At 30.3% G+C, this 15113-nt stretch overlaps 1 protein-coding gene across 1 annotated transcript; it reads left to right on the top strand.

Annotated features, from left to right (window-relative positions):
* Positions 1-8212: 8212 nt before the first annotated feature.
* On the top strand, positions 8213-14704 carry AG (K-box region and MADS-box transcription factor family protein). The gene is made up of 9 exons (XM_039025013.2): positions 8213-8369; positions 8667-8914; positions 11151-11232; positions 12241-12302; positions 12389-12488; positions 12582-12623; positions 14036-14077; positions 14154-14310; positions 14400-14704. The coding sequence occupies exons 2-8, from the start codon at positions 8709-8711 to the stop codon at positions 14307-14309; spliced, it is 690 nt and encodes a 229-aa protein (XP_038880941.1). The 5' UTR covers positions 8213-8369; positions 8667-8708; the 3' UTR covers position 14310; positions 14400-14704.
* Positions 14705-15113: the final 409 nt, after the last annotated feature.

Here is a 15113-nt window from a genome sequence, read left to right as displayed (position 1 = left end):
GTAAAAAAAACCAACTTGCTGACATAAGAAGCAAATATTTTTTTGGGTTGGTTGTAAAGCTTCCAATAAGAGATATTTGGGGATTGAATTTGAAGTTGGAGAGTTGGTTGTCAATAACTCATTTTGGCAAATTGGAAAGACTCAATTCTATGAGATTGAAAAGACTGGTTGTTGTATCTTAAGAACATCCATTCCTTAATATCTCCATTTTCAGGGAAATCAACAATATCAAATCCACATGAGATATCAGATTTTCTGGCTTGCTTGTTCATCACATGGCCTTCAGAAATTCGAACCATTTAATCCCCACGATTACAAGTGTATTATTATTATTATTTTGATCCCTCTGGTCAAGATTGTGAACGAAATAGCAGCATAATTAATATCAATTTTTTTTAATCACAACTTTTTTTGGCCACCTTCAAAACACCCTTAAAGTGAACTCAAATCTCATAAAACAAAGTGAACACAATGAGAAAACGGAAAATAATGATCGCACTTTTCAGACCTATACCCAATATTAAAACAACCGCTCTTTGTCAAAAAAAAATATCGATATTCTTATAACATGCCTACTTGATTGCAACAGGGTAAGCAACCTCCATCAAAGTCTCTATTTACCACATATTGATCAGCGTTTTCAATGGTTCAACAAGCTTTGGATTCGACAGATAGCCCGACATTTCCCTGCAGTTTGTGAGTTCTTATGATCAAGCCATCGAAAAGGAAAGTATATCTCTTGTTAGTATAGAATAATTAACTACAACCATATTTTCGTATCTCTAGAATCTCTCTCATTCACTTGTGGTCATGATTCATTCATATACCTTTCTATATTCCGGTGTGGCTAATTTCTAGTGAAGCTTTTAGCAAGAAGGTGTGCAGTGTTTATGTGGCTTGAAATGCAACCATTATGAGAGGTTCACCACATGCTTTCTTTGAAACAAATTCTCGTTAAAGTATAAAACACTGCAATTTTATGTTCCTTTTCCAAAGGAGATCTGAAACTTATTCAGGTATAGAGAGCTGAGCATGGTGGAAAGGAAAAGCTTTGCAGAAAAAAAAGTATGTCAGTAAAGCAGAGTTGCCTTCTACCCAAAACTGCTACTGAAGAGCTTTAGCAACTCAGGCCATTGCATCTCTGTCAGCAAGTTGGTTCAATTTTCCTTTACTCTCTTACTCTCTCTAAATTAATGCTTTAGTCTACACTTCCCTATCCTTTCTCCCACTCAATTTCTATTAAAGTAGTTCCCATTGAATCTGCAAATAAAATGAAGAAGAAAAAGAAACCCAAGTTGATAAGTTGAATGTCCATTGCCATTGTTGGTAACTGGTGCACTGAGACGTTGGTTTTCATACTTCATAATTCACAATTCACAAAGCTTGGAAATTAAGGCAGCTCAATTTATTCAAAAAAGCCTTCTTTTTCTTTGAAGATCTATCTTGTGTCTTGATGGACTACGAATATAGACAGAGTCAAATCTAGATTCATTATAAGGTCTATGCCACTACATGTTGAACTATACGACCATTTTAGTAACAAAAGTGGACCCACCTACATCTATAACACAAATACTAGTTTTAGTTAATAATACACAAGAAAACCACTTCAAATAGTGATCTACTCGTAAGTGTAGAGTACGTAGGACCCGTTACGAGTGTCAATTGAGCATGTTGTTATTTATTGATTTGTCCAAATAAACAAAAGAGAAAGTAGCTAAGTTGAGTTAGCTGAAGAAATTAAGATGTTTGATGCAGAGATTAGAAAAACTTTAAGAGGGAAGGTTGAAATACATAGGTATGGCAATATGGCATTTATGGGGTTTAGGTCTTATTGCATTGAAGCCCTTCACACTCAGCTTCTTTTGAGAAATTTAAGTGCACTGCTTTTTGTGGTCCTATTTCAAGAGAATATAAAACTCACAACCCCCCTTTTTCTTTTCCATTGTACTTTACATTACTTGCTAATTTAATCTGTATAAGAACTAGAGAGAGATTATCCCAATTGTTTCAACATAATCAAGGCTGGAATCTAGGATAAAGTATCTGTTTTTGGTAAGCAATGGAAGCTGAGTTTTGATTTGATTTAATAAAAATATCAGTGTCAAACTTCTTTCAATTTCATATAATTGTACCTCAGTTTTGAACCAAGTGTTGCAATTTTAATATGTGTTGTAACCTTTACCTTTTAATAGACTTTTCATTTGAAAATTTGTAAATAAAAATATCCTCATGCGCATATTTAACGAATATAAAACATGTCTAGTGCAAAATTAATAAAGCTTTGAAGAAAATCGACATTAGAGTTGGAATTAGGGTTGAAATTTATGAGTTTTGAAAGATTTATTCAATCATCGATTTTGTGTATTAACCAGATTTATTATTATTTTGCTAAAATTAAATTGAAATCAGTAGAGATTAGACATGGTGTAATGACACTACATATTTAAGTTTAGGGTTGAAAATCGATATAATCGACTAAATTTAATGATAAAAATTAGAATTATTAGGATTGTGTAAGCTACAATTCAGGGGTTGAATTTACACTTAAAACAAATGAAAACATAGGATGTTAGGATAGAGATAGAAGTTGTTGTCTCCTTATCTTTTCCTCTGGATTTGGAAACAAGAAATTTGAGAGGTGATCCTTTCTTTCATAAGGGCAAGTTTTCACTGAAAAGGATTTTTTTTTTTTTTTTTTTTTCCATTACTCTCTCTCTCTCTATCAAATTAAATAAAATAAATTGACACTTAGGTCACTCAGCCTTCCATCTCCTCACAAAATTGTCCTTTGGGTAGACAATGGATATGGAGATCATATTCTTTGTCTTTAAAGGTCTTTCAAGAGTCTCTAAATATTAAAAAATGTTTAATAGATTTTTAAATTTTCAATTTTATGTCCAATAAATTCTTAAACTTTAATAATTATCTAATGAAACTTTAAACTTACCATTTAAAATTTTGTTTTTAGTTTTCTATTTTAAAATTTATACTTATTTTCTCTCCAATTTCATGACATTCACATTGCTTGAAGACTACTAAATTTTTAGTCAAATTCTAAAAGTAAAAATAAGTTTTTGAAGACTATTTTTTTTTAATTTCCAAATTTCAATTTGCTTTTTTAAAATATCAATGGAAAGTTGATAGAAAACAAAGAAGCTTATAAGTAAAAGTAGTTTTTATAAGCTTAATGTTTAAAAATCAAACGAAACCTAAAATCTTTAATTTTTCATTTTATTTTTTGAACAATTAACTAGAGGAGAGTGAGATTAAGAGGTGCAGCAAAATATCTCAACTAGTTTGACATATTCTTCACATCCCCATCATTCTTCGAAGCCTCTAACATTGTATTGGTTCAAAAAGGATAGTCTATAAGGAGCTGTTTGGAGATGATATATCCCTACATCCACATCCTATATCATCTCAGTGTTTGGAGGCCCATTATCCTATTCAACGATTTTAATTGTTTGTGGGTCCAATTTTGGAACGTGTTTCGTATCTCACCGTCATTTTTCTTTCGTGTATCGTATATCATTTCAGTATTTGAACATACTCGATCATACTTGATCGTTCATACTCAATTAAAATGCCTCATACATCAGAATTTCATCGAACTCCCCACATCCTATATCATCTCAGCGCCCCAAATAGTCCCTTAAAGTACAAGGAGAGCTTAAGAGCACACAAATCAAAGAAAAGAGGAAAGAATAGCAAGGCTAAAAATGACAAATAAATTTTCATCCTATTGGTCATTTACCTATTCAACGTGCTTTTTTTTTTTTTTTTAAATTCATATATGTACTAAACATTAAACTACCATTTTAGGGTCCTATTAAATATATAAAATTCAAATTTCCTATCTAATTAATCTTTATTTATATATATATATATATAGAAGAGAAACCTATTAGATACATAATTGGAAGTTTATAAATTTATTAGACACATATTAAAAATTTAATGATTTATTAGACACTTTAGAAATTTAATGATTTAGAGACTAAATCTGTTATTTAACTTTTGTTCTCTGGCACTTTTTTTTTTTTTTTTTTTGGAAATTTTCGTACACGAATTTAGAAGGAAAAAGAACAAATCTATATCCGATCCTATTTTAATTTATTAGATTTAATATGATCTTCCGATTCGATAGCTAGACAAATTCTTTAGTGTTGATATATGCGAAGAGGAATAGGAATATATGCCGATATATATATATATAAACACATAAAGTAATAAGCAAGACCTTTTTGGTGTAGTGATAGGTTAATTATTTTCTGCCTATAATTGAAGTAGAGCCAGTCATGTATTTGTTGATGGCTTGTGGAATTAATTAAAAATGTTTATGTAATTTTATGAGCATGTATAATAGATAGTTACAAATATAGCAATCAAATTCAAAGTATTCGGAGAAATATTAATGCAAAAGAATTTGTAGAGATAACAAAATTTAAATTCTGTTTTCGAAGTCTATCTACCAATGATAGATCATATTGTTAGTAGAGGTCTATCAGTAGAAGTCTATCACCTGTAGATTTTACAATATTTGCAATTCTTTAAAAATGTTGGAATACGCTTAATTATTATTCCTAAATGTGCTACTCAATGTAATTACCCTAGAACAAAAGATGTTACAAGACAGATTGTTAATTAAGACTAATACAAAAAATAGAGTAATCGAAAAGCGAGTAGATTTAAAAGACTAAGTCGTCATGGAAAGACTTGATACTATCCTAAATATATATACTATATAATAATTTGTTGATGTAGTTTAAGATATGATCATCTCATCTTCTGGCCAAATGTGTCATAAAAGATAGAGGAAAATAAACTGATACCAAAAAATACTTGTCTATGGGAAGGAATTCCTTGCATATCCATATTACCCCTTGAGAAATGTTGAATGGATTGATAAAAGAGAGTTTAGTGACCACTGTTTGCAGAAACAAATAAATCGAATTAATAAAGACTTGTTACATCAATTTGGATTCTATTTTATATTTTCGAATTTACTGATTAAATTCAACAAATATATGTGTTTGACAGATATTTGGATTTTGTTTTTTTTTAAGTTATTTTCAGATTATATAATTCAAATCGTGCAAATGCTAAAAACAACATTTTTTTTATATTTTTAATGTATATCACGATTTGAAATTTATGTTAAGAAAAAGATAAAATTGTTTTAAAATATAGTATGTCATATTATTATAAATTCTATTCGTTTATCAAAATGAGCTCAAATCATTTTTTAAAATTAAAATATATATTATGTAATCTATTTTAAATTATATTATATCACAAAAGAAATCTATATACAAACAAATTTAACTAAACATATTTATAAATTAATTAATAATAATTTTTAATCATTCCGTTGTTTTGGTGTAGTGATTATCAGATTAGTCTTACACACTCAAGGTGGTAGTGAGAAACTATAATTAGTCGATCTAGAACCATTTGGTAACTATTTTATATATACTACTTTTACCTTCAAATTATCAAAACAAAAACTAAATTTCAAATGGTTACTAAATGGAGCCTTAGTTTTTTAGTTTATTGTCTTTGAAATTTATGTTTTTTTCTCTCAATTCTTTCTATTATAGTTTCCCCATTCATTAAAGAAACACTTGAATCCTATAAGCCAAATTCTAAAACACAAACAAAAAAAGGAAAAAACAGTTTTGAAAGCTATTTGTTTTTTTTTTAAAAAAAACATACACCCCAGGTTAAGGAAGTTCAAAAAATCTGATGATCCAAAAAACCCAATCAACCAACCTAACCCTAGGTTGAGTTTAAATATATGAAAATCTTATATGTTGGGTTGGTTCATGGGTCGACCTAAAATAACTTGAACCAATCCGAACTTATTATTAATTTTAAAATATATGTTTTTTTAACCTTTGATACAATTATATAAACATAATTTTATTTAATTTTATGAATTTTGGATAATTTATTTTTCAACAACTCCTATAAATAATTTTTAAGCACCCTGAAAAGAAGATTTTCATAATATAAATTGAAATTTAGTGGCTACTCTTAATTTAATATATGAAAATAATTAAATAAATTATTTACATATTAACATTGAGTGGCTAAAGTCCCGATCGTAAACTTTTTTATTTTTGATTTTTTTAAAATTTAGTTTATTTCCTCTTATGAGGTTGTTTTTTGTTTCACCCAAAAGGTCTCATATGTTAAAGATAATTGTCATCTCTTATAAACTCATGATCATCCCTTTATTTAACTAATGTGGGACTTTGATTACATTCCCAACCGTTGTCCTTAACATGAATGAAGTTCAAACTTTTAAAATTAATAAGACGAAAATCTAACCTCCACCAAAGGAACCGAATTTGTAATTTAGCATTTTTAATAATATAAAACTGGATTTAATTATTATTTTGAAGTATTTGATCACTTTTTATTTTTAACAAATTACTAGAAAGATTGGGGTTGGTAGATGCATCAACCATCTCAACTAGGTTGACAATTGACACCATCTTAGCATCCTCATCATAACCCATGTTCAGTGTGATGCATTCATTCAAAAAGATTAAAGAATATATATTTGATCACTTTTTTAAGATAATTTTTTTAAATGAAAAAATTGTTGAAAATATTTTCAAACATAGCAAAATATCATCGTCTATCACGGATAGACAGTGACATTTTGCTATATTTAAATAAGTTAATTTATTATCCTATGTTTGAAAATAATCATTTTTTAAACGCCGACAAAGTTAATCTACAAATGATAAATTACCATAAAATGACTCTAAAGTGATTTTCAACACACATTTCTCTCTATATAACCACCAATACCATATTGTGGATGATGAGAGTATGGTGAGATTGGTAAAAATTAAGAGCATTCAAATTTAAACTACAATTATGCTTCAACTATTGAAGCAAATTTATTTATTTATTTATTTTTTCAAAAACATAATTAAATAAAAGAAGAGGGTTGCCAAGTTTTGCAGAAACACTAATGTTTTATATGAATGTTGAGCCACAAATTGGCCACATGACACATGAAAAACTTTTCGTGTCAGATTGGCCAATTGGGCATTATTATTTTGAGTGTGCAAACCTTTTTATTTAATTTGCTTCCATGAATCCATTTTTCCCCTTCTATTCTTTTGGGCACTTTTGTTTTCCCCTTTCTTTTAGAACAATCTTGGCAATCTCTAACGATATTGAAAGTTGGAAACACTTACCAAAGACTTGCATCAATCAAATGACTTGTCATTTTGCAATATTGGCTCTTCGAAAAAAGTAAGTTTGACATATCGAATCATCATTAATCAGACCATACGATAAATGAAAAATGCACAATGTTTAAGTTGGAGAAATTTGAGCTTATAAAAAAATATTGTATGGCCCTCTTCATTCAATAAAATGGAAATTTTTTATATCTGGGATGGGGCAGTGGTTCCCTTCTATTATTGCCTTTGCCAAGTTAAAATAGATATATGGAAAAGCCTTTGGGTTACTTTGTTACTTTGTCATATCATATCTCACTCTCTTCTTTTTTACCTTTACCAAACCACAAAACTTGATATCACTCTGCTTAAAACTATTTTTAGTGTGATTTATGATCTCAGACGAGGTTTAGAGAGAGTATTAGTTTGGCAGATCATCAAGGAAGATATATTTATAAAGAATGCTTTTCTATGTAACAGCTATATGTCATTATCCTTGATTTTGTTATATAGTTCTTTTTATTCTCTAATTTGTGTAAAGATTTTTAACCTTAAGCTCAATAATGCAACTTATTCCAACATCCCTGTCAACCCATTAATAATCACTTCACAAGTCCTTTTCCTTTCTTTCTCTCTCTCTTTTCATCTCTCTCTACAAAGAGCTCTAGAGAATTGAGATGCTATTGTTATGTCCAAGCCTTATCAGTCACCACTCACAAACATGATTAGGGGAAAAGGAAAGGTATTTGAATATAATGGGATTGTTACATCTTTAACCTTCTCTTTTGTTTCATCACCAATTACATATAATACACCACTTTAATTACTTTATCCTTCAAAAAAATTGAAAAGAAAACAAAAAGAACCTCCCATCAACACCAATAATAAAAAATTTACAGGTGATTAAAAAGCTGAAGTGGGTTAAGTTTACAAGTAGAATGCTTTGGTAAATAAATCTCTCTATAGCTGATAAAGGGTCATTTTCTTTACTTTATAAATACACACACCTCTTTTGCTACCTTACTTCCATTTTCTTCTTCTTCCTCTCCTAATCTTTCTGAATACAAGCTGTGTGTGTGGAGAGATTTCACAAAGACAGCAAACAGCCCTTCTTTTTGTTCTGTCTTAAAAGTTCCTTCTTCAACCAGCTCTTTTCCTCATCAGGTTAGTGATCAAAATACTAGAACAAATAACTCAATATACTTGAACAACATTTCAGTACTATCCCTAAAATCTCTCTCTTAAACCAAAAGAAAAGCAGCTTAGGTTCTCAGCTTCTGATTGTGCTGTGAATCCACAAAAATGAGACTGAAAGAGCATTGTTTTTTACCCCAAAAATTTCATCTCACAATATATCTTCTGTTTTGTCATGGGATCAACAGTTAGTCAGGAGAATGGAAAAAAAAAATGAAGATTTGGGGTTTTTTGATTGATGACTGATCTGTTTGGAATTTGATTTAGGTAAGTTTGCAAATAAAGGGGTTCCAGAATCAAGAAGAGAAGATGTCAGACTCACCTCAGAGGAAGATGGGAAGAGGAAAGATTGAGATTAAGAGGATCGAAAATACAACAAATCGTCAAGTCACTTTCTGTAAGAGGAGAAATGGGTTGCTCAAAAAAGCTTATGAACTTTCTGTTCTATGTGATGCTGAAGTTGCTCTCATAGTTTTCTCAAGCCGTGGCCGCCTCTATGAGTATGCTAACAACAGGTAAACAAAAACACTACTATTACATCTCTTTCATTTTCATTATCTACTGTTTTTTTTTACATTGATTTATTCAAATGTTCCTTTCTCCCCCAAAGTTATTGTAACTGATTTGGGTCTTGGAAGTTTTTTAACTACAGTTTTTAGGAAGAGGCAAGATTTTTGGAATCTGGGTTGTATTGAGAATATAATCAATTTGTTTGGAAGATTTGAGTTGTATGAAATCAAAATTTACCAAATTTCTTTTTTTCCTTTTGGATCTTCACTAAGTGTGTTTTTACTTGTATGAGTTTGTGGGGATTTTTTCCTTCTGAATTTTTTGCTATAATTGTATCAGTTTGCTGGTTCTTGGTTTGGTGGATACATAGATCTGGTGTAACAGATGGAAAAATAGGGCATATTATGGAATGGTTATTGGAAGGTTGAAAGGAGTAAGAGTTTTGGTAAACTTATGGTGGTCTCTGAGATCACACCTCTTTACCTTTACCTTCTTCCATTGTTTAAAGTTTCTGTTTCTTTCCTTTTTACTTCCATTGTTTCTTTCTTTCTCTCTCTCTGTCTATATGTCATCTCATTAGTCCAATCCTCTTCATCTCCTTGACATTTCCTTAATAGAAACATCTGTTGGATATTAAGAAAAAGAAAGTACAGTTTCAAAACTTTGTCAAAAGACCATATAGAAATAAGCTTATTAGGGTTTCAAACCAAAGAAAAGAGAACTTGTAGGTTTCCTTGAAACATGCTAAAACACCCTTTTCCAACCAATCACTTCCAAGTCAAGATTGAACTGCCTAATTGGTTTCCATTCAAACCCTGAAATAAAAAGATCTCATTAGCTCATCTTCGTTTTTTCCAAATATAATATAATCAATCAAGCTTTTTTCTGGATTAATAATGGTTAAACCTCAATGTTTTGAAAAAAATTAAAACCCTAATACGAATTTAGGGGGGAAAAGGGGAATTAAAAAAAAAAAAAGGCGTAGCTTTTCTACCACAAACAAACGAAGCCAATAGCAAGTCAGAAACTTTACACAAGTTTTATGTCTGTCTCCATTGTTTGGGAAAAGGGGTGTCTGGTTTTAGGGTTTTAGTTCTGATTTTTGGTCTAGGGCTTCAAGAATCTTTGGTCACGTCACCCAAGATTTTTCAGTTTTCAGCCACTCTGACAAACAAAAGGGTTTCTGTCACAATTTCTAAAATGGGTTTCATTTTATTTTCCCACTTCAGATTCAATTCAATTTCAAGTCCTCCCACCAATTTTCTTTTCAAACCCTTACACATCTCTCTTATAACCCATTCCCCCAAAATCTCTCTGTCTCTCTGTCTCTCTCATACCCATGCCCCCAAACCTCTCCTTTCCTCCTTTCTTTCAAAGTCCAAACCAGAGAGGATGATTCAATGGAAGAAGAAACTAAATGGGGTTTCTTTAATTTACCAAAAATTTTGAATCTTTGTAAAAAAAAAAAAAAAAGAAAGTATTTTTAGAGAGAGAGAGAGAGAGATTAGGGTACGGAAACTAGTAGAGCCAAGCCAATGGGAGAGCTTGAGCATTTATCTTAATAGGACAGCTATGGCAGCCACTGATTGAAACGGACGGCTACGATGTACACAGAGTTTGAGACAGAAGGCTTTTACCGTCAATTTCTTTTTCTAAGGTTTTAATGTCGTATCGAGGTGGATAAGAGGATGTAATTAAGTTGATTGTCCACTGAACAATTGTATCAAATGACACTTGGCAAATTCTTGACCCTTGATTTGATTAAGCCAATCATAATGCATGATCTCTGCCAGCATGTCTCAGACAGCCAATCACCAGCTCGACGAAATTAAGGTATCAGTGCATCGGTAAAGGAAATTATGGATATATGCTTCAAAAAATGATATTTAAATGTTGGAACTTTTTTCTTTTTTGCTAAACTTTACATTCTGTCACATCCATTGATTGGCAAACTGACCATTTGAAGTGATTTCTATCATTCATTTTGCTTTTTGTGGGGTTTTCGTGAAGGATTCAATTAACTGAGAGAGTTGGGTTAATGTGACAGTTTAGAAAGATGTCCCTTTTTTAGAATCAACTAGATATGTTTTAATGCTTTGATTGTTTTGTTTGTATTTATTATTACTGTTTTCCCTGTGTGGAAGATCATCATAATTTTACTTTAATCAATGTTGCATGATTAAGGAGTCATAATCAACATGTTAATGATGTTAATTTGGATTATACCTTGGTTAATTGCAGTGTGAAGGCAACAATTGATAGATACAAGAAGGCATCCTCAGATACCTCCAACACTGGATCTACTTCTGAAGCTAACACTCAGGTATATTTTAACTTCCCCAAATTTAGAAAGGAATGACTGTTCATCTGAATGTTGGGCATGGAAGTTAACTTAATACATCAAATATTTGAGTCCTAAGAAAAATTAGAAGTGATAATAAGTTCACTAGAGATATATTCTTAAGTTCAAGCATAGAAGTAAGGGATTTCAATTTTTGACCTAAAAGATTAAGAGCTGCTTAGGTCAACAATGGATTAACTAAATATGAAGAATAAAATAACCCTTACCAAAGATTATGTTATTTTCAATAACAATTTAAAGTACATTACAAATAGGTCTAGAGAAATACTCAATTAGTGTATCTTTAAAAACTTATCTTAAAACACCGCAAAAAAGTAATCCAAAACATGCTGAAATTTGTGATGGGAATCCTACAACTTCACAAACTTCTTTTTATGGTCTCAAATGCTTGGAACAGTTTCTTGTTAGAATGTTTTTAAGTTAAACAAATTTTCCATAGATTCCTACTAGATTTTTTAATGGAAAAAAAGCACTAGAACATTCTAAAGAGTAGTTTTAACATGTTTTGAAATGAAGAGTAGTTTTAACATGTTTTGAAATGACTATGAAATTGATAAAAATCACTTCTTTCGTCATGGAAATCAATTTTAGTGGTTTAGAAATTACAATTTTAAATGTAAAACCATTCAATTAATTTTGAAGGATTAAATGTATGTTTGAAATGAAATTATGTTAAACTTATTCTTAAAAGGCACTCACTCTTCTTAAAATCTTGTATTGCCCTTCTGATCAATCAAGTTTTCCATGAAATTGATAATGAATTCTGATGAGCTTAAGTTCCTTCCTCTCACCTATATATCCCAACTATATTTATCCCCAATGATCCCATTTTGTAATACTTGTGATTGAAAATTGAGATCCAGTCCAAAACATTGAAGTAATTGAATTCAACTTCTTAACCCTCAATTAAACTGGGTCTAACATTTTTACCTTGGTAAATACAAAACTCACTATTGAATCACAAACCAGTTTTACCAACAAGAAGCTGCCAAACTCCGACTTCAGATTGGTAGCTTACAGACCTCAAACAGGTATTTTGAAGGAAAGTTAAATCAATGACATTTCTATTCATTCAAGTTTTCAAATTTTAATCTTCTAAAGAATGTTGTTTTTCCAGGAACATGCTGGGCGAGTCTCTAAGTTCTTTGAGTGTAAAAGATCTGAAAAACCTGGAGGGCAAACTTGAGAAAGGGATTAGCAGAATTAGGTCCAAAAAGGTCGGTTTTCATTTCATCCTTGTTTTCTGAAGTATATATCTTTGAGAATCTGATAAGTTAACAACTTTTCTTTTCTTGATCTCTTTCTTCCAGAATGAACTTCTCTTTGCAGAAATTGAGTATATGCGGAAAAGGGTAATATTTTTTTCATTTTTTCCAATTTTTGGCCATACTAATGCTTTTGAGAAGTATAATTTCTTGCTGCATTTGGGTATTTGAATTTGTAGAGAGGAAAGTATACACATATATGTGAATGTATACAAGAAAATGCAGGATAAGAGTATTGAAATTCTGTTCTTGAAAGTAGAGGGTCTGATTTGGAAATTATGTTCAAGAAAGAAAAGTTGGGACTGAAATTTTTTGTGTGGTATTTAAGAATACGAATATGGAGAAAAAGGAACACCAAGAAAAAATGTGTCAACTCAAGGACTTTTTGAATTGGAAATACCTTTTCTTTTTCAACTACTATGTCTGAATCCTAAACTAAACCCAAGTAATTGTTTGGTGAAAATGAAACAACTTTCCAAATGAGTGGTTAGAAAGTTTAGATCTCGTTTGGTAAATTATTTAGGTGCGGTTTGGTAACTATTTTGTTTTTTGTTTTTAGTTTTTGAAAATTAAGCTTATTTTCTCCTCATTTCTTATAATAATTTGTATATTTCTTAAGTACAGAGTTGAATTCTTAGCCAAATTTAAAAATAAAAAACTAGTTTTCAAAGCTACTTTTTTTAGTTTTTAAATTTTAGTTTGGTTTTTTAAACCATAGGTAAAATGAAGATAAGAAATGAAGAAATTTTGAGGCGAAAATAGTGTTTATAAACTAAACAGGATAGGAAAATCAGCCTTGAGGCTAACTGCTCCTAACCAGAAACCAAATTATTACCAAACAGTGCCTTAACTTTTTATTTTGGTTTTAAAAAATTAAGTCTATAAACCGTTCTTTCACCTCTAAATGATTTGTCATCTACTTTTTACTATTGTTTTAAAAAATTAAGTTAATTTTTGAAAACTAATAAAACTTGTTTTAAAAAACTTTTTTTTTTTTTTTTGAAAATTGGCTAATAACTAACTAACTCTTTTTCTTAAGAAAAATGGAAAACATTGTGGAAAATTGAGTGAAAAAAGACATAATTTTCAAAACAAAAAATAAAAAATTGGTTACCAAATGATGCCTAAATTTTCTAATAAGGACTTCATTGATTTGCTTCTTTTTTGTGATTAAAACATCCGGAGCATGCATTACCCTGAATATTCGAAAATATTATTATATTGAAGTCTATTGAAATACCTTGAATATGTTATGAGACATTTCAAAATCTAAATTGCATGCTTATTATATGTTATTTACAATTTTGGTTCTAAGGTTTAGAGAGGTGGTATAAATAAACCCTCTAATCTTATTGTACATCTGTATTACTTGTATTAATTAACACATTGTTAATAAACAATATAAATCTCTGTCTTGATCTCTCGTTATTAATTCTTTACTTGTTGTTTTTGTTCCATCATAACAAAGTGATTGTGTATAAAAAATTTGTTCTAAACAGGAAATTGATTTGCACAACAACAATCAGCTGCTTCGAGCAAAGGTCTCTTCAATTAAATACTTCAATCTCTGTGTTATGAGCAATGAAAATTGAAACTGATAGAGAATAATGGTTGCAGATAGCTGAGAGTGAAAGAAATGTGAACATGATGGGAGGAGAATTTGAGCTGATGCAATCCCATCCGTACGATCCAAGAGACTTCTTCCAAGTGAACGGCTTACAACATAATCATCAATATCCACGCCAAGACAACATGGCTCTTCAATTAGTATAAGGTTTTCTGTCTGCCTGTTTGTTTTTACAGTTAAATGAAAAGCCATTCTCTCTTTATCTAACAAAATACCAACCAAACATTTCGATGCAGTTAATAATAAAATGATTTGAAGCACTCTGATTGGTGGATTGGATTATAAGGAGTGCAGGCCATTTGCCAATTTCAAGGTACTCAAAAAGGAAGTTGGTTGAAGATCATCTCTCATCTATATGCCTTAACAAAAGTCTTAGCTTCTGGACTTTAAAAAAAGACTTATTCTAATATATAAATATAATGTGTAATGTTGTTGTATGGTATGCATCAAAAAACATTAATAACCTATCTTTGTCTTAAATTTATGTCTCTTTGATACGAACCGCTAACATATTTTGTCATACTTTTGTCTTGTTACTGTTTTTCACTGTCTCAACTTTTTCTGGTTCCTTTTTGGATTACACCACTTTTGTTTCTAATTATGGTATAATGGCTGTATTAATTATAGAGATGGAAATGATAAGAAAAAAAAAGATGGAAACTTTTTAATTGATTAGTTAATTAGCTTCATATTGAGTTGGCAAGAGAAAAAAGAGAGAAAATAATGGTTCTGAGCTTTGTAAAGTGAGATAAGAACAGGATGTTGGAAGTTACTATATGAAACTTTGATGATATTTTTCCATTTTAAAGAGAAGAAACTTGTCTTTTTTTACAAATCTTAGGAACATGATCAAAAGAGAAGAAAATGGCTGGTTAAGCTGCTATCTTTTTGTATTGGGATTCTACAAATTGTATTGGGATTCTACAAATTATATTTGCCAAATTATATTT

Source organism: Benincasa hispida, chromosome 3, assembly GCF_027475165.1.
Source record: "Benincasa hispida cultivar pf3 chromosome 3, pf3_genome.v1.1, whole genome shotgun sequence".
Taxonomy (NCBI): domain Eukaryota; kingdom Viridiplantae; phylum Streptophyta; class Magnoliopsida; order Cucurbitales; family Cucurbitaceae; genus Benincasa; species Benincasa hispida.
This window is presented reverse-complemented; position numbering and strand designations above follow the sequence as displayed.